This window comes from Drosophila mojavensis, unplaced genomic scaffold (assembly GCF_018153725.1).
Source record: "Drosophila mojavensis isolate 15081-1352.22 unplaced genomic scaffold, ASM1815372v1 contig_36, whole genome shotgun sequence".
NCBI classification, from domain to species: Eukaryota; Metazoa; Arthropoda; class Insecta; order Diptera; family Drosophilidae; genus Drosophila; species Drosophila mojavensis.
In genome coordinates, this window is record NW_025318858.1 from 3,853,645 (window position 1) to 3,878,595 (window position 24,951).

The 24,951-nt window shown below is 37.6% G+C and overlaps 2 protein-coding genes across 23 annotated transcripts; one reads left to right on the forward strand and one right to left on the reverse strand.

Annotated features, from left to right (window-relative positions):
- Positions 1–220: 220 nt before the first annotated feature.
- LOC6575924 (multidrug resistance-associated protein 1) lies at positions 221–18,584 on the reverse strand. 22 transcript variants are annotated; one of them, XM_015164881.3, is made up of 14 exons: positions 18,436–18,559; positions 15,022–15,138; positions 14,648–14,953; positions 13,377–14,582; positions 13,178–13,315; positions 12,881–13,027; positions 11,425–11,509; positions 10,531–11,350; positions 10,106–10,470; positions 5,668–5,888; positions 2,419–2,636; positions 1,852–2,358; positions 1,408–1,789; positions 221–1,255 (listed from the first exon to the last, which is right to left on the reverse strand). In XM_015164881.3, the coding sequence occupies exons 2-14, from the start codon at positions 15,067–15,069 to the stop codon at positions 1,064–1,066; spliced, it is 4,635 nt and encodes a 1,544-aa protein (XP_015020367.1). In that variant the 5' UTR covers positions 15,070–15,138; positions 18,436–18,559; the 3' UTR covers positions 221–1,063. The 22 variants fall into 22 exon arrangements, with proteins under 22 accessions (XP_015020367.1, XP_002001928.2, XP_015020371.1 ...); XM_002001892.4 differs by lacking the exon at positions 5,668–5,888 and adding an exon at positions 6,108–6,331; XM_015164885.3 differs by lacking the exon at positions 5,668–5,888 and adding an exon at positions 8,419–8,639.
- On the forward strand, positions 15,595–24,695 carry LOC6575925. The gene is made up of 8 exons (XM_044009071.1): positions 15,595–15,821; positions 15,888–15,999; positions 19,694–20,352; positions 20,487–20,630; positions 20,694–20,729; positions 21,528–23,529; positions 23,590–24,416; positions 24,478–24,695. The coding sequence occupies exons 1-8, from the start codon at positions 15,753–15,755 to the stop codon at positions 24,553–24,555; spliced, it is 3,927 nt and encodes a 1,308-aa protein (XP_043865006.1). The 5' UTR covers positions 15,595–15,752; the 3' UTR covers positions 24,556–24,695.
- Positions 24,696–24,951: the final 256 nt, after the last annotated feature.

Below are 24,951 nucleotides of genomic sequence, written 5' to 3' on the forward strand. Positions count from 1 at the left end.
ATATTCAAAAAAAAAAAAAAAAATTGCTATAGAATTTTCAATAAAAAAAGGAACATAATTTTAGTTAAAAAAAATACACTCTTCTATACTGCCTCTAGTTCGGCTTGTAACAGTAATCATGTTGTAATCCAGTAATGAGTTTATAACATCGTTAGGACTTTGAATTTTTTGTTGCAATTTAGACCAACTAATACCAAACTTATAAATTCGAAATTGTGTATTACAAATAGTAGTTATTCTTTATTGTACTTCATGATCAAGAGCTTTGTACAATATTCAAGTTAGGTAGAGTTACGTTTATATTGATTTTAAGTAAACTGTAGATTAGTTAGATGGGATTTATTTATCCTTACGAATACAATTTCAATTGATTTTTTAAGTACGCATATTAAGTATACAGATCTTACAAAATTGATGCAAAATTTTAATTAACTACTGGGCATTGCCTAAGTGATTTAATCATTCGAAGGCAAATTTTTAAGAGACTTTTTCATTCATATACATATTTTTTAAGTACGTGATTGATTCAATTGCCAAATGGACGAGGTTCTCGGTAGTTTTCTATTTTTGTAACTTGTAAACTGGCATAGAAAAATAAATCCATTAAGATAGTTGCAATTACATATATACACACGCATAAAACAACTTAGGTAAGTACCATACAAAGACGTACATATATATCATTTCATATATATATATATATGCATATAAACAAATAGAGGTACATTTTAAATGAAATGTACCGATAAAATGAAATCCTGTCAACTTTTCGACTTAAGCTAATGAACATTTTATGGTATTTACTAAATTGCAGGCACACGCGCATTACAGTTGTTCTTGTTGTTGCTATTGTTGTGATTATTGAGGTAGAACACCTTTAACGGTTTAAGTAGCTAGTTACCAGTGTTTCAATATTATTTAAAAGCTATTGTTCAATTTCTGCCTAATTAGTTCTAGTTCCTTTCTTCCTTTTTTTTTTTTTTTTTGTTTTGTTTTAAATATTTAGTTTTTTGGGCACATATTTTATATGAGTTTCGGTTGGTGTTTTTATATCGTTACAAAACTAAACAAGATTTGCATCCTTGGCCATGCTGTAGAAGGCTGATTTTGGATCGCTCAACAGCTCGGTGGGCGAAGCGAACTCCGTTATTTGTCCCTTGTCCAGCACAATTACCTTATCCGAGTCCATTATCGTATTCAGGCGATGGGCAATGGTTAGCACGGTGCATTCCTTGAACTCGCTGCGAATGGTTTTCTGCAAAATATCGAAAAACAAACAAATGTTAAATGTGCATACGGTAACATAGATATGAAATGTTAAGTTACAGCACTGTCAGTTAGCATTTCTTCAGCTGTGTTAATTAAAAGTTCTTGCCATGTTAATTTACAGTACCATGTCGAACATACCTGAATAAGATCATCCGTTTCCAGATCCACAGCTGCTGTAGCCTCATCCAAAATGAGTACCTTCGTCTTGCGCAACAAGGCACGTGCTAAGCACACCAATTGACGTTGACCTACGGACAAATTTTCACCACCTTCACTAATTTCGTGATTGAGACCGGCTGTCAGGCTCTTGGCAAAGGTCTTCAAATGCGCCAACTCCAATGCCTTCCAAATCTCATCGTCGGTCTTGACCTCAAACGGATCGAGATTCGAACGTAGCGAGCCTGAGAAGAGAACCGGATCCTGTGGTATGATCGTTAGACGAGATCGCAGCATGTGCAGACCCATCGTGGCAATGTCAATGCCATCGATCATGATTTTACCGCCAGCTGCTTCGATAATACTGTAAAAAGAAGAAATTTATGTAAATTACTTTCGTTTTAGACTGGCCAACCAATGTCTTACCGGAACAAAGCCAGTGTCAAACTGGATTTACCAGCACCCGTTCGGCCCACTATTCCCACCTTCTCGCCGCCACTTATGTTAAAGGTAACGCCGCGTAACACCAGATCCAGACCTTCGCGATAGCGCACCTGAAAGTCTTTGAATTCGACGCGTCCACCCTCTGGCCAGTTCTTGGGATGCTTTTTGTCCGATTCGAGCTCCCAGGGGGCTTCCTGTTTGGTTTCGCCATATTCCTTGATGCGTTCCACGGACACGATGTTCGTCTCAATGTCCGAGGACATGCGAACCAGCCAGTTCAATGTTTGCGTCACCTGCAACGAATAGCTGACCGACAGACCAACCAGACCGGGATTCGTTTGACCACCCAGCACGGCAAACAATGAGGCGAAGAGGATAATCAAATTTCCGACCATCTCCAGGCGAACGGCAAGCCAACGATTGGCAATCAGAGATGGATATTTGCACACTTGATTCTTGTCCACCTTACTGTCCGATTCCTCAATGAAGCTGTCGATGGGGTAATTATTGATTATTAGTTGAGATTATAATTTGGTGATTTTTTCTTACCGTTCCTCGACGGTGTAGGCGCGTATCGTTGAAACTCCAGTCACAGTCTCACCAAAATGCGAATAGATCGGCGAACGGGAAACGGACTCCAAGCGCATCAGCTGACGCGATGTGGCCACATAGAAACGTTGCGCGAAATAGTAGATAAACGCAATGGGCACAATGACGGCCAAGAAAATGGGCGTCGATATGCTAATAACCACAATTGTGGCCAAAACCTAAGCCAAATATAGCAAACGATTATTAAAGAGAACTTTCACATAGGTTTCTACAGGGGTGCAGGAGTTGGTGTTAGTTGGAAAATATTAATGATGGGAAACTGAAATCATGTTATTAAATTCATGTTCGATTCGAATTCGATACGATCCAAATGCATGCTGGAATGCCCCAAACGCAATTTACTTGATTTGAGTCTCGTGTTCTAAACAAATATTCAAATTCGCGGCAACTGTTTCGACACTCAAGGTTTGCATCTAAAGTTTTAACAGTGCTGTTAAAGTTAACATTATGCTCCACAAACTTGACTCGCACATGTGTAAAACAATAAGTCAATTAGCTTCAAGAATAATTTCTAAGAAAAGTAAAAGTAAAATAATCCATCAATTAAATTTTTTTAATTTATTTTTTGGATTACTTGATCTAATCAGATGTAATAAATATTTAAGCAGTTAATAATTGACAACTGCTGGAAGATCTTTCGTGATTTTGAGGGAATTACGAACGAATCAAAATAATGTAACGACGCATTAAGGACATGTCGAATGGGCCTGGTCATGCAATAGCTGCGCAGCACGAATCTCTCTGAAAGCCGGAAACAACGAGGTAATTGATGATAAGATACCCTAAAGAATACAATTCTATTCAAATTCTCAAGACAGTACAGTATTGTAAAAGGAATAAGGAATCTCTTGTAAATAAATTTTTGTGTCAATGTGAAATGTGGATTAATCACAGTTGCTTTTGCAAGATTGAACTTGAGGAGTAGAAATATTTAAGAGTGATATATCATGACATAGATTTCTTTATCTAGAACTGTATCAAAATAACAGAATATATATAGAAATATTTAAAAGAATTTTTTTATGTGATCAAAATAATTAACAAATATTTCTATATTTAAATTTTGGCTTCTTTGAGTTTATTTGATATATTAGGAATAGTTTTATTCTTCTTCTTGTTTTGGTTACCTCAAAGAACAGCCACACAAAATTGATAATTAGCTGTGGCAACAGCTGATCAAGCGTGTCAATATCTTTGGAGAATCTGGACATAATGCGACCCACCGGCGTGGTATCAAAGTATCTCAGCGGTGCAGCCACCACATGATGCAAAAGGAAGGCGTGTAGCAATTTAGAAGCACGCAAGCCTCCAATTGCGGGCACCACAATCCTTACGACGGACAAAAAACCTGAAGATTGAAGACATATTTCTTTGAAGTTTTTCTTTAAAGATATTTTCCAGATCTGAGTGCAGTTACTAGAGCAGTTAATTTGCATTTCATGCTTTTGCGATCAATCACGATTAGAATCTCAAACCAAAGCGACAGTAAAGTTTTGATTAGTTTATCATATAGATTAGTTGAGGTGTGCTGGGATAGGATTTTTATAATGATATCAGGGGTATTTTAAGGACTCTTTTCTTTTGACAGACAAAATCTAATACAGTATAGCCTCTCTAAAGTGGACATTTTAGGAAGTAAATTGAAAATCTATATGATGTTGATGATGAAAAAATAAGCCAACTATCTTGAAACAAAAATTTTAATTAACAAATTAATAATTTTTAAATATTAAATTTAAATAAAAATCCCTAATAATTTTACGTTTGTAAACCGGAAATTAATAGGGAGGCTGTACTGTAATTTTGTTCTACTAATATTATTTTACTGTAGCAAATTGTAATCCCATCCAGTGTTGGGTAATGCTCTAATTAGAAATTACCTCAAATGCACACCAAATACAATCGATCAAGACCTCCACAATTTTCTGATCGACCGTTTCAATGTCTTTCGAGAAACGAGACATAATGCGACCCACTGGCGTGGTATCGCTGAACCACATAGGTGCGCGCAGGATACGGTTCAGCATGAGCGCGTGTAGCAACTGAGCGGCATGCAAGCAGCCCAGTTGAAGGCCCAAATCGCCGAGGAACGAGGCAATACCTGCGATATGTGTATATCAGTGCATGAAGTATCGAAACAGTATTTAAAGTTTTAAACAGCATAGAGACTAATAAAAAGAAACCAAAAACAAACAAAGCATTCCCGCTCGAAACACTAGATATATAGATATATGATATATGGTATATGGGTTTCTTGTATGTACAGGCGTCTATAAATATGTAAAATATCATTTGAACGGTCCTACAAGTTGCTACGACTTTAGTAAAGGTAAGGTGATGTTAGTTTTAACTTTTTTAGTTTTAACTTTTTTTGTTAGTCACGAGCACAATTAGTTGGACAACATACCCGAAATGCTTGCGAGTTAAACACACGAAATATTTCGGGCAATACCATATCCAATTTGTAAACATCATTGGACAACCGATCGAGTATCCGACCCCTTGGTTGCCTATCGAAAAAGGATTGTGGAGCACCCAGAATTCGACTAAACAATTGGCAAAAGAGTTTCTGTGCACCATGTAGAGCGCCAATATAGACGATCAGCACGCAGCCTATATAGCTAATTACTGCAAGTTGGGGGGAAAAGATTAGGGATATCACAGAGACGGTAACATATTTGAGGTTATAAACGATGCAAATTTTGGTTGGTTTAGTTACTAATAACGAATATATAATATAGAATTAATGTAATTTTTTACATTTTGGAAGTGTTGGACAGTACGTGGTATGTGTAAGAGATGTAGCTGGTTGTTGAGGAGAAGGGTTTACCGGAATAAACTATGCCTGCATGGTACTTTAATATCTAACTCTCAATTAATACTATATAAAGAATGACAAGGAGAGACCCACACAAGTTTATTTTCGATATTTTCGTCATCAATAAAAAGTCTAATGCTTTTACCCAAAAGATAAAAGCAATTAGAACTAATATGTCCAGACCAACTTTACCAAGTTCAATTGTGATTAGTTCATTCCTTTTTGTGCACTCAACAAGAAATAAACCAATTATAAAATACATATGAAAAATCTTGAAATAAATAAAGCAAACAAAAAGCAATGCAAAACCTACTGAAAAGTGAAAAATGCATTGGACTTTGCCTAGAGAGTGAAAAGAGTGAAGGGTTTACCTGAAACGCTGTGCTCAGGCACATTCGTATATTTAGGGGCATGACCAGATCCAGGCAGTTGATATCGTTCGAACAGCGATCCAAAATACGCCCCTTTGGCGTCGTATCGTAAAACTCAGATGGGCAATGCATGAGGTTATTAAAGAGTTGGCGAAACATATTGAATGAGGCGTTTAGAGTGGATGTGAAGAGTGTGATGGCGGCGCCGTAATTGCAAAGACCTACGTAGATATATATGATGATATGTGATGGATAGAGAGTTATAGAGAATCAGAGATCAGAGATCTTCGGTGTAAGAGTCTTAAATTCTAGGAAACTAAACTAAATGTAGTTCGTAAGTACAAACCGTAACACAAATGTTGGCTATAATAAATTCAAAGAAAACTCACGCGAAAAACAGAAAAAATTGGGAAATAGAAGAAAATGAATAAAAAAAATACCATAAATATATAGGTCATGCAAGAGTCCAGGGTGCCGGGCAACTCTTCGTCGATAACATCCATATCGGCGCTGAAATTGTTCAAGATGCGCCCCAGGGGAGTTACATCGAAAAAGCGACATATTGAGCCGCGAATCACCTGATGGAGCAATTGATTGTGCAACAGTTTGGCAGCTCGCAGACCGCCGCAGTAGACAATCACGACCGCAATGTAGGCAAACACACCTAGGGAACGGCATGGAATGGCACGCAGAGATGCGCAACATTTATCGATAAACATTAGTGGGCATTTACAGTAAGTGAGTGTAATGCGAATCGAAATGGGCGCGTTTATCACTTAAAAATATATATATTACATGAAACCACACTCAAACCAGGATCTCCCCCTATAAGCCATAGCTTCCAAATCTCTATCATTGATATTAATCGGCGCTAATGATCGCCATTGTTGTTTGCTCTGAAACAGGCGCATTTCAGAGTGAGTTATTTGTTATTGGATGAGTCTCTGTAAGTGGCTTCGAAATAAGCTAATTATACAAGGTGGATTGCCCAACCAATATGATCGACATTAACCGGTTCGTTTGAGCTCTGAGACAATAGAATTTCAGAGTAAATTGTTGTTGTTGTTGTTCTTGTTATTGGATGGGTCTTTTAACAAAACTACTATAAGAAATTAAATAAAAGCAGAAGCGTGAACTTCATATGTATAACTTAAGTATTCAACTCAAATCAAGTAAATGGCGATTTTCGATTCCAATGAATGCGATGAATATGAATATGGATATTATTTGTATAGAGCTTAGAAACCGTGAAGCAGTAATTAGAAAAGGAAGGAAGACATGATGGGTTTTGGTTTGCTCTTAAAATACGTGTTTACCGAATAGCAGGTGGATAGAAATTGTGATACTATATGTGGGAGCACATTGTCCACGGTATCAATGTCCTTCGAAAGGCGACTTAGTATACGGCCCAATGGCGTCGTATCAAATAATTCCATTGGCCATTTGAGCACCATGTTTATCATTTTGTTAAACACCGCCAGGGAACAGTGCAGGCCACCTATGGCCAGGGCGAGGCCCGCCAAATAACGCGACAAAACTGCATATCGAACATTTTATGGTTAATCGATAAAGCTAGCTCTTAAAATCGATAACAAATAAATATACACACTTATATAAATATAAAAGGGAAAATGTATCCATGCTATACATGCGAGCCATATCTAAACTATTGTAGAGGAATTAGATAATCTATATAATGTACAATTTACACAAATCACAGGGTCCGTTAGTTAGCATAGTTAGATATATACAAGATTCGAATTACGTAGAGCCGTATTAGTTGCACTGAACATAGATTGGAGATGGTGCATGAATTGGAATTGGGTTTGGTTCTTTTTTTAAATTCTAATAGACTTACTTCCAATTTGAAATGAAGACTATGTGCTCAGCGTTTAGTAATTGTGGCCTACATATACTTGTTATTAATAGATTTCCCAAATTCATATTATAGATTGAAAATTGTAATACAAATAGATCTGTCTATAATAACTCTCCGGTTTTTTATGAATAAGAGCTAATTCTATTTGAAACTAGTTTTAATAAGGTAACTTTAATAAAGTGTCCTTAGAAAGTACAGTTGTGTTTGTGATGTGTGTTAGAATAACGTAAGGCCAAGACATTTACCGCACTTGCACAAAATATAGCAATTCGCCAGAGCAGTGGCATTGTGGTATCAACAACATTAATATCTTTCGAGAAACGATTCAGTATTCGGCCTTGGGGCGTCGTGTCAAACAGGTACATGGGCCAACGCATTACGCTATAAAGGAGTATCGAATGCAATATTATGGCGGCTCGCATACAACCAACTGCCAGTATAAGGCAGGACCCACAAAATGCAAGAACTAAGGTAGTAGAGGTCAGGAAGGATATAATTTCAAAAAAAAAAAAAAGTAGAATCAACTGGGCAAAGCAAAGTGCAAAAAGCGTGGGTGTATAAGCGCTATAAGCAGATATAAAATAGATAAGCGTAATTGTGCCTTAAGAATAGAGAATAATGTTCAAAATTATCGATACAGCAATTTTCCTGGGATCGAATCCTGTAATATCCCCTGGCTATCCTAACTAATGTATTATCAATAGAGCTGATCTAGGGGAAAGGTAGAACTCCCCGAATGACGTCAATCATTCTATCTAGTCTATCACAAAATAATTGTGTTAATTTTTCAAGATGTGTTATGTGTTTCAAATGAAATGTGAATAGAAATGCTTATAAAAGTTAGAGAGGTGAGATGGAATATAGGAAATTACCGCAAAGAATTGCGTAATAGCGACGCGTAGATTGAGAGGTAAAGTCGTATCACAGGTATCGACATCCTTGGAAAAACGATTGACAACGCGACCGATGGGCGTTATATCAAACAATTCCATGGGCCAACGCATAACGAATCGCACGAGTGTATTATGCAAATATTCGGCGCTATAAATGCAGCCCAGCGACAGGGCGAGGGTCGAAAGGAAACTGCTCGCAACTATATTTGTATAGAAAGGATCAGAATGATCAATATACCACTACACCGACCACAAAAGGACACAATGGCAAAGGCAGAGGCAATAATGTGTATGAAAGCAAGTGATGTAACGAAACATTAGCTTTGATTCGATAGCGATAGAGCGTGTGGATGCGCGGGGTACAGTGAAGTACGTTGGTTAGTTGTGGGTAGAATCTATCGAAAGTTGTTTACCATGTAGATCTGTGACAGAACGAAACGTATATTAAATGGCAGTGTGTTATCGACGGTATCGATATCTTTCGAGAATCGATTAACAATACGTCCCAGTGGCGTCGTATCGAACAGCTCCATCGGCCAGCGCAAATTCGCATGCAGCAGAACGTTATGCATGGTGCGCGAGCACTGAAGACCCGCCAATGAGCCACAGAGCGATGCGAAATATGTCAATCCGACTACAAATTTTAGTGCGTTTTTTTTATTTTTTTAATATTTTGCAAAGGGAAAATAGAACAAGAAACACACAGCTTTTAAGTATAAAATACAAAGAAATTAAAATGCACACAGATTTTCCCCCACGGGGAAATTGTTAAGACATTTTTTAATCACATTCTATGTTTAGGCATGCTCTGAATTGAATCTGTACATTGGGATTGGCTCTGAATGAGATTTGAATTTGAATATTTACAACCTTTCTAAATTTGAGTTATTAGTTTTTAGTGTTTTATATTTACAAGAATAGATCACAAAACTGTTTCGTTTTAGAGTTTTCAAATCTTTATCACTATCGAAGTGCTATCGCACAAAAACTGTACATCTATAACTAGTTCCCATTCATTTCATGCGTAATTGAACTAAAATTCGAAGTGATGTGCCAACTGTATAGTCCTAAAGCGTGTGAATTTAGCAAATGTGTGCAAATTAAAAGGTGTTATCTATTGTTAAATACATATTAAGTTGTATATACATTCTACGTCTAAATGCAGTTCGTGTTTGTTTTAAAAATGAGTTGTCCGATTGTCGAGTCGGTGTTAAGAGGTTGTGAACTGTTTACGCAATTTTCGTTTTTGTCAGCGAGTTATTGATGCATGATTTAGCGGGCAAACATAAAAAGCAAAATAAAAGTTAACAAAAAACGTATACAACAACCAAACACCATATAAAATATAAGAAATGGTGACAAAATATATGCGTTCCATTCCACTTGTCAAATATCAAAATTTATGGGTTTAAAGCGCATTTAGTTGAGCCTTTAAAATAGAGCGTTTCATTCCAACCGTTTCAATTACATTTGAATTTTAATCTAGAGCTATACGATCTGCTTTGCTGTCACCATTTTTAACTTATAAATTAAAAGCCATAAAAACATTTAACATATAAAAACATATATACTAAAATAAACATTTAACGGAAATGGGACGATAACGATAGCGATAACATAAATGCCACAAAACATAGCATAAAAAACTGAATCACAGCGAACTCACCTTGACCGAAACCGAAGGCACCATAGACACCCAAATACATGTTCCTTTTGTCCGTATTATGCTCCACTTCCTTATCGTTGGACCACTGGGTGAGCCACAAATTCGAGCCGATTTGGAATGCTTGGAACACAAGGTTGAGCACCAAAGTGGCGACCGATAAAAAGATGCCAACACTCTTGATATAATGCTTATAGACACTGAAATCAACGCCGCCTGTTTGCGATTTCTCAATCTCAATCAGTTTGCCTTCTAGTTCTTGTTTCTTTTTCAACGAGGCAGCGGAGGCAGTTGAATCGTATGAATCTTGGCGCTTGTTACGACGACGCAAACTGCCGCCCATCAAGCTGTCGGCAGATGTGACGGAGCTAAAGAGCAAAATGAATAAATATATAAGGAGGATCTGAAGATAAATGCATCCAACTTACATAGAGTCTGAGAGGCTTTCGGTGCGAGCAAGCAGTATGGCCTTTTCGAATGGGGCAATCAAAGCGGGATCAGTTTGTGATAGCTGTCGCTTGATTTGATCGATTTCCTCCGCTTCCGCCTCGCCCTCTTGCAGATGCTGCATTAGGAAGTCAGCAAAGGCTCCACGATTCCTCAGCAATTCACTGTATGTGCCACTCTCACTAATCTCGCCCATTTTCATCACGTAGATATTATCGGCCTGTGGCAGGAACGTAATGCCATGGGTGACAAGGACGCGGGTCTTTTTCGCCAGCATACCCTTCGGTCCCAGCACCTCTTCAAAGATGTGTTTGCCTACGTGCGAGTCCACAGCGCTCAGCGGATCATCCAGTAGATATAGATCCGCATTACTGTACACAGCGCGGGCCAAGGAGATGCGTTGCTTTTGGCCACCGGACAGATTGATGCCCTTCTCACCGATCTCGGTGCGATCGCCAGCAGAGAGGATCTCAATATCCGTACGCAGAGCGCATGCGTCGATCACTTGATTATAGCGTTTACGGTCGTACGCTTTGCCAAACAATATATTATCACGTACGGTCGCATTCTGGATCCATGCCTGCTGTGGCACATAGGCCATTTTGCCCACCGTGTTGACCGTGCCCGAGATCTTTTCCATTTCGCCGAGGAACGCTTGGATGACCGAGGACTTACCGGAGCCAACAGTGCCAACTATGGCGACTAGATTTTGTTTACGCACCTCCATATTGATATTCTTGAGCGTCAACTCATCCTCGTCGCCCCAGGAGAAGTGCCCGTTCTCAATGCTCATGGGATGGGCTACAAAAGAAAAGTATTATTATAATAATTATATAAAGGTACATATATAAATAAATATAGAGCGATGTACTCACGCTTTGAGGAATCATGTTGTACATTGTCTGGGTCTAGCTCTTCACTGTTCAGGAATTTGTTTATACGTTTTACAGAAACTTGCGTCTAAGCAAAGAGGAAATCGGTTAGAGATTATTTTATCCATATACAACACTAAACAACACACAGCTATTATTAGTAGTAAGTTCGTGGATGGAGTGTACGGAAAGGTTTTGGGAGAAGCTCTTGTCTACGAAAGTAGACCTCTAAACTCGGGTTACCGAAATTTTGGTACCCTTGCAGAGCTAGGGGTATTATAATGGGCTTGTTTTGTTAAAAACCCAAATAAATGCGAAATTCTACTCCTCAAATACGACTACATTAGATTTTGAAAAGGTCGGACAAAAATTAAAATAGTTTTGAAGATAATAAATTAAATAGCAATTTTTTTCTCTCTCAAAAAATACCCTCTGCAAGGGTAAATTGAATTTTAAACTAAATGAAGATGCTGTAGAATTAGAAATAGAATCAAATAGCATATGAATTGCCCCACTAAAAATGTCAACAATTTTTTCATAGTAAAGGACACTTGAATGATAATATCTAATAAGCCCTTTAAAAGACCGCTAACAATAAATACAAATTATGAAAACTGATTTATCACCTTCAACATATTTTTATGAATTTCTTAGTAAATGATTAACTTCTTTGTTCTTTGAACAAGGTGAATCTTTCATGAAAGAGGGAACAACATCTAATTAGAAGAGTTGAGGAACAAAATACAAATCTTCGTTCAATTGAACCATTTATAAATTTAAAGTTAAATGAATTAGATTTTTATGTTAGTTTTCGAGAGAGGTTAGGTTTAGTTAGGATTAAATAGGGGTCATTGTTTGCTGTAGCTAAATAAAAAATAATAATTATAAAAGTAAATAATATAGTTGAACAAAGATTGACAATCACAATACAGCACAATATATTTTCCCAATTACATCTAGATATATATGTAGATAAAACATATATATATCTATACGATAATGGACTGAGTAGTTTCGGATACTATATTATTTTCAGATTGTTCAGACTATCATCGTTTGAATATATATCAGTCAAATCACATGTAATATCAAGGTGTACATGGGGAAAAGTAGTCGATTCGCAATAAGGTTAACTTACTTGCACCAAGTTGGTGATCAGCATGGGCAACATGGTTAGCGGAAAACGAAGGATGTTGAATAATGATAATGAGACAAAGGTTTTTTTCGCATCGAGCACATTATTCTCATCGATTAGAACGTATGTGGCAAATGTGACTAATGATACCTAGAATATACAGTAATTTTATAGTAATACGATATTGGATTATAGGTTTCGGTTGTATTTTGTGAGCCCACTCTTGCGGTGCTGATAGATGCCCATAGCCGAAGTAAATGGTTCTCGAATTATACATATTATTATTAATAGATTTCCAATTTCCAGTTGATCCTTGGGCTTTACCTCGACTATGTCTACCATCAGCATGGGCATTACGGCCAATGGCAGCCTCATGATTTCGAACAGTGAAATGCTGACAAGGGCTTTTGAGACGCTCAGCTGATTCGCCTCGTCGGACAATACGTAAGTGGCGAATGTCACCAAGGATACCTTATTGTGTTTGTTTGATTTTTTTTTTTTTTTTTTTTTTTTTTTTCAAACATTTTAAATGATAGATATACAGATTCCTCAGTTAAACTCCATCAAGTCAAGTTCTGCAAAGAGAATTCAAAGTGTGGCGAATCGTTTGCCATAGCTTACCAAGAAGGGAGCGCAGGACCAAAGGAAGGATGTGCTGGCATTCAGATAAGCCGTAGCGCGTAGTGTAGCTATTTCCTTATCACGTATGCCCAGTACCTGTTTCTCAAAGCTGGGCTCCCATGCGTAAAGCTTGAGCACCTATAAGAATACAGATTATAAATATTACATGATAATAATTTCTTAGATGAGCTCCACTAACCTTTATGCCACTCAAGACTTCATTCATTAGCTTAACACGTTCATCCTTATACTTCATTTGCCTTATTTGATAGGTCTTAATGCGACTTGCTATGAATCCATTGAGAGGTATCATAATGACCATCACGGCGAGACCGGCTAGTACAGATGGACCCAATTGCTGCCATAAGAAATACAGGGCCAAAGCGATTTGCAATGGGGCCGACCACAACATATTCAAATATGTTGTCAAATCCATGAAACGTTGAGCATCCACAGCCATTAGATTCACAATTTCTCCAACCGTCGACGATTTACGTGCCGCATTCGAAATGCGCAAAGCTTTCCGATAAATGCAATTGATTAAGGCCGTGCGAATGCGCAGACCCACAATAAACATGCGATGGAAATATTGAGCGAGTATGAATGTCTGTGCGCTGGCTAGCACAAAAAGTAGAATCGAATACATAATGCCCTTCCATTCTGGTTGTGGATTCGTCTGATAGTCCTCCACATAGCCAATGATCAAACTCAGCACCTGCGGCTGGGCGAAGGTTAGAACATCGGTGATTAGCTTGAAGAAGGAGCCAAAGAGAAAAATTCCACCAAAGGATTTGTATATGGGCGGCATAATGCTAGCCATGCCCTTCTTCTTGCCATTCTTCTGGGGATTCTCAAAGGAGACTTTGCCATTGCTGAATTGTGCCTTCGTCTCTTGTGCATTAGCCATGCGACGATAGTTCTTGCGCACATTTTTATTCCAGTAATAGGCAAAGGTGGGCATCACCTCCTTACAGCTATCCTGTGGCCGTAAATCCCATAGATCCTCCTCCTCCAACGGATTGCGATAGCCCTTCAGGGCCATCTTGTCGAACCAGCTGTATGTGATGCGGGAAAGGAAGCTGGCCGACAACTCGGGAATCTCTTTTGGTCCTCGCTTATATTTTGTTTGCCTGGGCAATTGATCGCCGAAGCAATTGAGTATCAGCATCAGCACGGACAAGGTAAAGAAGATGAAGAAGCTGCAAAATTGGTACGTTTCCCAGGAGAAGTCATGTGGCGTCGCGTTCTGTGAGTTGATTATATCACTGCGCTCCTGATGCATTCGCGCCTCCGTTCGACAGCGCGGTATGGAGAAGATCACCAAGAAAAACCAAAAGAGAAATTGGCAACCAGATGTTTGCACGCCATATTTCCGATTGAGGGGTATAAAAATCAATAGCATTATCTGCAAACAAGAAACAAACGATAGTTATAGAGAAATTTAACCCAACTACAGTTCATATTTCTTACAAAGGTTGCCAATTTAATAACAGGAGTCCAAATATCAACAGGATACATCGGTATATCCGCTTCGCCTTTCTTGACGAGCGCCATAATTAAATCCAAAGCGGTGATTATAATTAAGCCCACATTGAACAACACTTTGCCAATGTTCAATTTATTCCAGGGTATATTCCTATCCAAACTTGCTTTCAAATACCAAAAATCGATGAGGACAAATGCCCAAAAAAATGCACAGGGTGCCCACACTAAGACAGTTTGTTCGAAACAGATCGTAAAATCTGGATCAACTGTCCACCACGTCGCATTGACATCCTGTTAGAAAATAAAGGAAATTATACAACAGTTTTAAATATATATAAATATATTCTTTTGGCACTCACCCAGAATGTGGAGCCGCAAAACTCGTCCATGGGTGTAATGTCTCCCATGGTCGCGTTTTGTCTTCTAACTTTTTCTCTAGGCACTCCTCCACGTGCGAGTCTTTCAGCTTAACGCAACTGTAAAACATGAAACATGAAAGTGAAGAAACGATTGTACTACTGTAAAAACAGCTGGTCTATTTCGCAAGACGAAAACAATAATAAAAAAAAAACGATAACGATTAATTTAGCGGAGTGCTGCCTATATATCTATTTATAAATTAGAGCTGGCATTTTCGAAAATTTAAAATTGGATACAATATGTGTACTAATTGTTTGTTATTATAAACATATATATTTAAAAGTCGATAACAAGATTGAAATTTAAAGCTGATTAAATAACTGTCAATCGTACATCAAAATTAATTTTGAAAATAAAAGCATATTTTTCACACATTTGTCAGAAACTTCATTTTACCAAACAAAGTATTTTCGTGGCAGCTATTTTATTTTTAGCGGATTTTGGTATATACGCAACCCAACTCGTTCATCGATAAATAACCTGACAGCACTTCACAGCACTAATCTTGTTATCGAACCAATCGCTTAGCAACCTGACAGCAACTTGCAAAAATAATAAAACAAAATCAGAAACTATCTGTCACAAAACTAGAATAATCGAAAATAATATTCAAATAGTATTCAATATTGTTAAATAAAGTAAAATTCGTATATAAAACAAATGCATCATCATGTCGAAACTTTGTAACTTTATAGATGGCAACGATAGAATTCGCGACGAGAATTTGCGCTTCGTCAAGGTAAGCGGAATTAAACAAAATACAAGAATATAATTGTGAATAAATACAACTATTGTTTCCCTTTAGAATGAGTTTGAAGAGAATATAAATCAGTTCTTTAGTGGTGGAGCTACAGCTACAGATCAGGCCGGCATGGCAGCGCCGCCACGCGACTGGATTATCGTACAACCTACGCCCGGTTAGTGACTTTTTTATTGTTCTTAAAATAACAAATTGTTGTCTCACGCGCATGACAATTGAAATTGAATGCAATTGCCTTGTTGCTAACAATTAAATCAGATTTTAAGCGCTTATCAATAATTGCCTTGAGCGTCACAAGCAATTCATAAATCAGTGACAAACACATAGATTGCCCCCTGCGCTAATTCGCTACGAAGTGTTCACATATAAAATATCTTTATTAGGCTTGACCGTCTTGTCGCTAGAAATTCCTAACAAAAATACTTTGTATTTCTTCTACATTTAGTAGCTATGTGTGTCTATTTATATATAGACATATTTCCAGCTCATTTATTAAACCAGTTTTGCCTCTCCCTACTCTTGATCTTTGCCAATGCCACAATATATGTCCACCTGTATATATTTTATTTTATTGATCTATGCTTGATGCTAGAAACGAGTTTGTTTGTCTGTTTTAGTATAAAACTTTTGTTGAATTAAGAAACTACTTTTTACCTATTTGCCGAACAACGTAGATTAAATGCTCTAAAAAATATCCTCTGAATTTCTCTTGGAGATTTTTTGGGAAATTTACATGTTCTAAAAATTTAAATAGAGAAATAAAAGCATATATAATAGCTTTAATATATTTTTATGCTACATGTATAGAGTTCTTCAGAATTTTTAACTAGATTAGTTTTATTTATTTTTAAATATCTGAATTTTTGAGCTTTATATACTATCTGAAAAAAATCGTCGACCCAAATAACAATCTGCAAATCAATCAAACATGTAGCATATAAGCATGGAACTGTGAATGCATTCATTGTGAATTAAAGATAAGCTTCGTTGCAAACCGACTGACAAAATAAATTATACTCTACCCAAGGTTAAAGTAAACAATCAAACAGAAAAAAACGGGTATTTTTTCTCTTCTGTAATTAATGCCAAACCTGTTCCGGCGATCATTCAGTGTTATGTAATATAATCAAATATCTCAAAACGAAATATGTATTTTAATACAAAAATTGCGTTTAGAAGAAATGCGGAGATATTTTCCTACACATATTTTCAATTAATATACATATACATATGTATATACAAATTTGTCGACTCATTCTGATGCTGTATATTCTACAGAAAAGGGCAATCCGCAATATGATATCATAATAAAAGATTAAAAATAAAGTAACAAAAACCAAAGTTCAGTAGACTTTGCATATACAATATATAGGTTCCATTGAAAAGAACATTGAAATGATATATGATACATATATGCAATAAATAACTCGTGTGCCCTGTAGACAAAATTCCATAGAGAGTATATTGTATTTATCTGGTTTATATAGGCCTTTAACTGTTAAATTGAAGTCATCCTACATTGTTTTCACATCAGTTTCACTGCTACGAGGCCCAACTCATTTTAAACTGTTCACACACATTTGACAAACATTTTTCACTGACATTCATTAAGCAAACGCTGGTTAAACAATTAGACAGGGTATTTCCCAGTCGTTTGCACGAGTTTTCTTTTGAATGTTTATAATTAATTGTCTTTTGAATGTTATCGCAGCACACTGGTCCATCGTTATCTGGACTGTTGAATTCTTTGTTTTCGTTCATGGCGTCCTTTACAGGATTGCGCAAATTCCAATTATCTCATTATCTTTCAAGCGGCAACGCGTTGTTATCAATCGCAAATCCAAGTACCCGTACTTGCCCAATAAACACATACATAATTGTCATAGATGTACATATATATGTGTGCAACAATAAAACTACTGTTATACACATACATACATATATACATAGACGTTCGCGTGTATTGTTTCTATTTACTGTTGCTTTAGTTTTCAATTGCACTTTATAATTTTATTGTTCTAAATGCTTATCGCGCTTGTTTATAACAGTTTGGATGAGTGTGTCGTACATGTGTCTCTCATCCACGCTCTCACTCTGTGCGTACTCCATCGAGAGCCCTTTTTTCGGCAGCACACTCGAGCTTCTGTTGAGCTTCACTGACGTCATCATCTAAAGTCTTGCCTAAAAACTGTGCTAACTGTTTTAGCTGATCACAGCATAACGTACACGCGCACAGACTCACACACACACACACATACGTATATATTTTACGCATATAATTCATTTAATTGTTTTTTCTTTTTTTGTTCGATTCAATCAATTATAAATCGGCATTGAGCATGGCCGAACAAAAACAATTTATTTATTATCAAATTTAATTTTTTAAATGATTCATTCAAAATCGTTAGAGTACTTAATATTTACAACACCTATAAAGCCCTTCTAGAATACGCGTAGAGAGCATTTCACAATGTGAGTCAAATAACTTTTCATCGCACTTGTTACGCTTGCAGCCAACCGAATAACAATAACAACTACAACGGCAACAATGACAACAAACACAGCACCACAATAAAAAACCACTTATAATTACCTCGGCAATTTTAATCGGACCTAAATACAACTTGATAATTTTTTTCGTTATTTCTATTTTCGTGTGTTCCTTTCGACCGGTCCGTGTCGAGGGACAGAAGCAACTGAATACCAAACGCCCAAACCAGCGCAACTTATTTGTTTCAATTTGATACGATAGCGGCCGGTTCGCTCTCTGACCAATACTAATGTAGCAGAAGGCAAACTTGATAGAAGACAAAATGTGCAAGCTCTCACACATCCACAAATGCCCTCTCTCGCTCTCTTTCACGCTGTGTTCTTTTGTTTGATCGGCGCGACGAGCTATGCCGGCATAAATAAGCCCAAGCAGCCTGCTGGCCACCCTTGCTAACTGTGCTTGTGGCAGATGAGCAGACACCCACACAAACATACATTTATGCATTTGGCTAGTCATTGCCCATTATGTAGCAATTTAACGCGCGCGAAAAGATAGTGTGAAAGGCCTCCAAGAGAGTTAGTTGATAAGAGCAAGATAGAAAGAGTTAACGAGGAAATACGCGAGCAAACGTTTGCCGACCATATACATACATACATACATACGCACATGTATAGGCTATTTATGAATAATAGTTAAGGGGAATAACAGTGTTTATTGAATCATACTTAAAAAGATACCAATTGTTTACAGAGACATAACACCTCCTATAAACATACATATGCTTAACTTAAAACAAATATAAACGGGTGAAAAAAAAACAAAAACAAACAGACAGGCACATATATATGTATGTATTGTCTCTGTTTACAATGAGACGAGGTTTAATTACTGTTTCGAACTCTTTTCATCTCTCTCAATGGCTCATCATTTTTTTTTTTTATTATTTTTTGCACGCAACTTTATAAAAGCTTTAGTTAGCTCAAAGAGGCTTTAACGAACGCAATAAAAGAGTATTGGAAAGGTATCGACAGTTATCGAGAGCGAGAGAGCTGTTATCGCGAGCGAAATAATTAAAATTACAAAATACTAAACGTAGGCGAAACGGCTATTATAAGCGAAAATGATTTGTATCAACAGAATATTAATCGTATGAATTTATATATATATATATAAATATATATAATATATATATATATATATATATATATATATATATAAATTGTTTCTAATTACTTATTAATTCAACATAATCTGATAGAAAATACATTTCTTTATTTGAGGTAAATTAATTTTCAAACAAATTTTTGATCAATTCAATTATTAATTAACTACAATTTTCTGATTTCGTCAATCTGATCAGGTTTCTGTGTTAAGAGCTTTAAGATCAATAGCAATGAAAAGTTCTTCATAAACGTTTGCCAAGCACCGGAAGTTCCTGGACCCAAAGATATATCCGATGGCGAGCTAATAAGTATATTGGAATCAACGACGCCCGGATCGTTTCGCGTCCCAATGAGCATTTCGGAGATACGTCATACCAAAGATCGTTCCAATAACTCCGTAGAAGTATGCGACATAGCAATAAATCCAAAGTTTTTGACTAAAATAAAAAAATCGCAACTCTTCAACAATTTCTTTTTGCAAATCGTTGCCGAAGCGCTCAGCGAAAAATACAATGTACAAATAACGATGGATAAGACAATAATATTGAGTAATCGCAAATTTATCGGCACTTTGGTGGCGCATCGTGTGAGAAATAAGGACATGCAAAGAGCAAGCGATGCAGGTGGTACACCTGACGCAGTTGGCAGAGCAATTTCGGAAAATAAACACACAGCGGAGCCATCCACGTCCACATCCACAAAGCCTTCGAAATTAATACAGGAAATTGATGAGCAGCATGCTGCAACTATTCGTAACAACTGGACCAAAAATCATCAGCCGCTTTATAAGCTACGCGCTCGAATCCGCGATGAGAATGTCGATGAAATTCATGCCGAGCTTTATTTACCCAATTGCGTAAGTACAGTGTTTTATATGGAATATGGAATAGCTTCCATATTTTTGAAGATTTAAAAGTTTTAATCCTAATCGTTCAGACTGTCCTCGCATAATTTAAAAAATAATCATTTATTTCACCTTGCTTCAACCAGGTTTCATCCCAAGAGTTCAGCTTGGATGTAGGCGAAGATCGCATTCTGGTTGAGTCCTTGAAACATGGCTATATATTTGATACATTTGTCAAATATCGCCTCAATCAGGAGCGTGCGCAGGCGCTATTTGATAAAACAAGCAAGGTTAATATTATAATTTATTTAAATAATTTTTTAAAACACTAATATTTATTTATATTTTTACAGATGCTTCAGATTCGTATTCCGGTCATTCACAACAAAGTGGCATGCACTTAGCTATTAACAAATTAATTACTTCAATGTGAAATGTAAAAAATAATAAAAATAAAGCAATGCAACTAAAATTTTAAACATAATGTTTATTTTACCCAAACGCATCCTTTCACTAAGGTCAGCAACTCGCTTTTCGTCAGCGCGCTTCTGTCTCATTAGTCAATCATTAATGTTTGACTCTGAAATACAAAAATGATGAGCTGTGTGGCATTTCGAGAGAGGAATGAGTTGTTAATAAACGAAACTTAATATAATTTCGCTACAGAAATGTTTTTTATGCCCAGTCTAGTCATTTTAGGAAATTGATGAGAAATATATCTTTATATTAAGAATATGTTTCGGGAATATTTAAAATTTTTTAAAATTACTCTTTTATTGGTATATTATGAATAGATATTCTCTCAAATACAATAAAGATTTGGATAGCCAGATTATGTGAATGTATGTATTCTACCTGACATTGTAAGTATGTTATTTTTTACCTGCAACTGACAGTTATTCAGCCCTGGTTGTGTCTGTTACAAACATGAATTAGTGGTTACAAACATGAATTTTGTTCCAAGTCTCACCAAAATTATGATAGAGGAAATGCGAACTGGTTTTAAAAATAGCGATCCTAAATTAACAAAATTTGGAAATTCTAAATTCGCAGGAATTTTTGTTTATCCTGTACATATGAGAATATTTTTTAGAAATAGATTAAATGATTAATGAATCAGAACAGTGAACTGGCACGAATAGTTTTTGAACTAGTTCATATTCGAGGTAGCGCATTTCGACGTTTGACAGCACTGCTTTGTATATGTGAGCTTGTGCGTTTGTGTATTGTGTGCCTGTGCGTGTGCGTGTCTGTCAAATGTGAAAATATTACAAGTTCGAACGGCATCAAGTAAAAAGAAATTAGTTAAAAAGTTACGGAAAAAAATATTGCCGTTTAGATTATACGTGTTCGACGCGAAATTGTCAACAAATAAACGAATTTGTGAACAATTAGCTATGGATTATAGATACAGCGCCTACGGCATTGGCCAGCGTCGTCAGCCCAATGATGCATCGTCTTTTGCGCCAATTCGCGGCGGTGGTGGTGGCAGCGGTGCCGGCGGCGGCGGTGGCAGCGGTAACATCAGCGGCAACGGTGGTGGCAGTGCAGTCGACGACAATTTCCGTCGTCCAATGAACTATGGTCGCACGGATAGTTTTAACAATGGCAACAGCGGAATTGGTTTTAACAATCAAAGATTTTCTGAACTTGATACCATCAAATTTGGCAATAATCAGCGTTATCCCGATAACGATAACAACAAATTTGGCAGCATGCAATCAAACACTTTTGGTCGTTCTAACGATGTCGGCATCAGCGGTGGTGGCGGCGGCGGCTACTCAAATTATTCTAATAACAATCAACGTTTTAACAACAGCAATAGCCATGGCAGTGTTGCACCGATCAAGAGTAGCTTTGACGATAAGTTTCGACCACAACAGCCACAGCTACAGCCGCAGCAGTCGCAGTCGCATTCAAATTTCCTTGGCCGCTCTTTTGAGCCAAGATCAAACTCTGTTTCTATGTCTGGCTCTGATAATTATCGTGGGCCCCTGCATCAACAACAACAGCTGCCAAGCAATTTGGGCCTAACTCGTTCCATTAGCGATCTTAATTACAGCAACATTCACACTAACAACAACATCAACAACAAATCGGACAACACTCCATCACGTTTTTACAATAATGATCGCAACTTGGACACATTTAGGCGCTCCGATACCTTCAGTGGCGTCAGCGGTGGCGGTGGCGGTGGCCAAGACTCGAATCATGTGAGCCGCACTGGCTCCAATTTCAAGTTCAACAATGATCGCCCGGCAGCACCGTATGGGCGTCCCAATAATACTGGAAACTTTGACAATTTTAATGATCGCAACTTTAATAACGACTTTCGTGGGCCACAACCGCCCAACGATTATGGCTTAAACTTTGACAACAGCAAAATCAATAACAGCAATAGCAGCAACAGCAGCAATCAACAATCATTTTACAATAACAACAACAGCCAGAGCAATGGGCCGGGCAACTATCGCGGTCCGAACAACTCTGGTTCCGCTGGCAATACTTTGGCAGTGTTGGAAACGGTCAATGCTTTGATGAAGAACCAATCGAACTGGCAAGTGGGCAACAACAATTATGGCTTTGGACCGGGTAAACCGATTGGCGGCGGCAATCGCAACAATAAATGGAATGGACCTGCAAATATTAGTGGACCGCCGATTCCCAAGCCTAATCAAGCTGCCATGGGCAATAGGCCACCGTTTCCCAATCAGGGGCTAGGGCAAGGACAAGGACAAGGACAGGGACGTGCTCCCAGACAAATTAACAGCAACAATATCAATTATAATAACAAGCCACAGTTGCCCAATGTTGCACGTAACAAGCAGTTCAATCCACAGCAGCAGCAGCAACAACCGAAACAGCAGCAACAACAACAACCGAAACAGCAGCAACAACAACAACCGAAACAGCAGCCACAACAACAACCGAAACAGCAGCAGCAACAACAACAAAAACAGAAACAGCAGCCGCAGCCGCTGCCACAAAGACAATTTGTTAATAGGAATGTATCGACAGTTAAGAATGTCAGTGTCAATGGCGGCAAACCGAAACCCGTTAATATGCCGCCCAAGCCAAATGCACCCAATGCTGCCCCAAATACTCAAGCGAAAGGCATTAACAACAACAGCAACAACAACAAGAAAGAGGTTGAAGCACAGAAGCCAGCAGAGAAAACTATTGTTAAAGGTAGGCGATATTAAATACTTATATATTATGCATATCTAATCTATATATATCTCCTTTTAGTTGGAGCTCAAAAGCGTGTGGCTGAGCTAGCTCCTGCGCCCCTGACCAAGGCGGATATCAAGCGTCGCAAGCTCGCAATTAAGCGTGGATTTTTGATCGGCGGCTTTAAGCTGCCCTATATTAATAACCTGAAAGTAGCATTGCCTCAGCCCGAGGATAAATCGTATGCGATTATGTTCTTCGAACAGTTACCCAATTATAGTACAAGCGGCGAAGAGCTGGACGATGAGGCAATGGCTGAGAGTCAGGATTACGAGCAGGAAGGCAAAAATGCTGGACGCACCTTGGTGAAACGCATTCGCAAACGTTTGCACTACGAGTGGGCCATCAAGGAGGAGGCCAAGAAATATACATCGTGGCAGAGCTGGTGGACAGATTACAAGTGGTGCGAGGAGGCGATCAAGGAGGAACTGGCCACCTTTGGCAGCGTTAATTTGCGCAACTGCTTTATACCTGATTTGCCACGTCTGACCACAGAACAGGTGGTCGACGTTATTGTTAACCAAGCCCAATTTGCATTGCAAAAGAATTCGGACAATTATTTCAATAATATGAAGTCCATATTTACACTAATGAATATCACATTTTTGGAGAACCTTAAGATGCCCAACACCGAGAAGGTTCAGAATATGATACGAACGGTTCCGAATGATTTTTGGACTTACAAAATGCGCAGCATGATCTATTTGTGGGCTCAGTATAAGAAAATCTCAAAGACTTCGTCGCCGGCCACGGAAACTGGAGTCAAAGAGCTGCAGGCCATAGCACGCGATTGGAAGAATCCATTATTCCATTGGATAGCCAAGCAGGCATTCGACGAGTTGAAGGTATGAAATAAATATTTCGATGCAAAAATATTCTCTTAACATTTCCATTTCTCTTTGCCAGGCCATCAGCGAGGTGGAATGGCCGGAACACAAGCAGCAGTACCCAACTTTAGAGTCCGTTGCACCTTCATCATCTTAAAGCAAATTCTACACCTGTATGCATTTTGAAACCCAAGTTAATATAAATTTGATTATACATATATACATGATTTTTATGTGTCCACCCATAAGCGAAAATTTGTAGATTGAGAATGAATAAATAAATGCATACATTATATAGTAAACGATTTTACATTGAAGACAAGGAAATTTTGAGAACTTGTATTTTACACACATATAGCTGTTTAAATCGTAAATTTGCTTTAATAATCTCAACAAATGGAGATCGCATTAGAAGTATCGATAATCCGTATCTATTAAAGATAGTCGAGTATCGAGAATATCCAAACAGTCGTTAAGCTTTTAACATTTGAATATCTTGCTTTAGTCAAATTATTTTAAAAATAAAAATATTTTGAGCTTAATTAGTTAATCT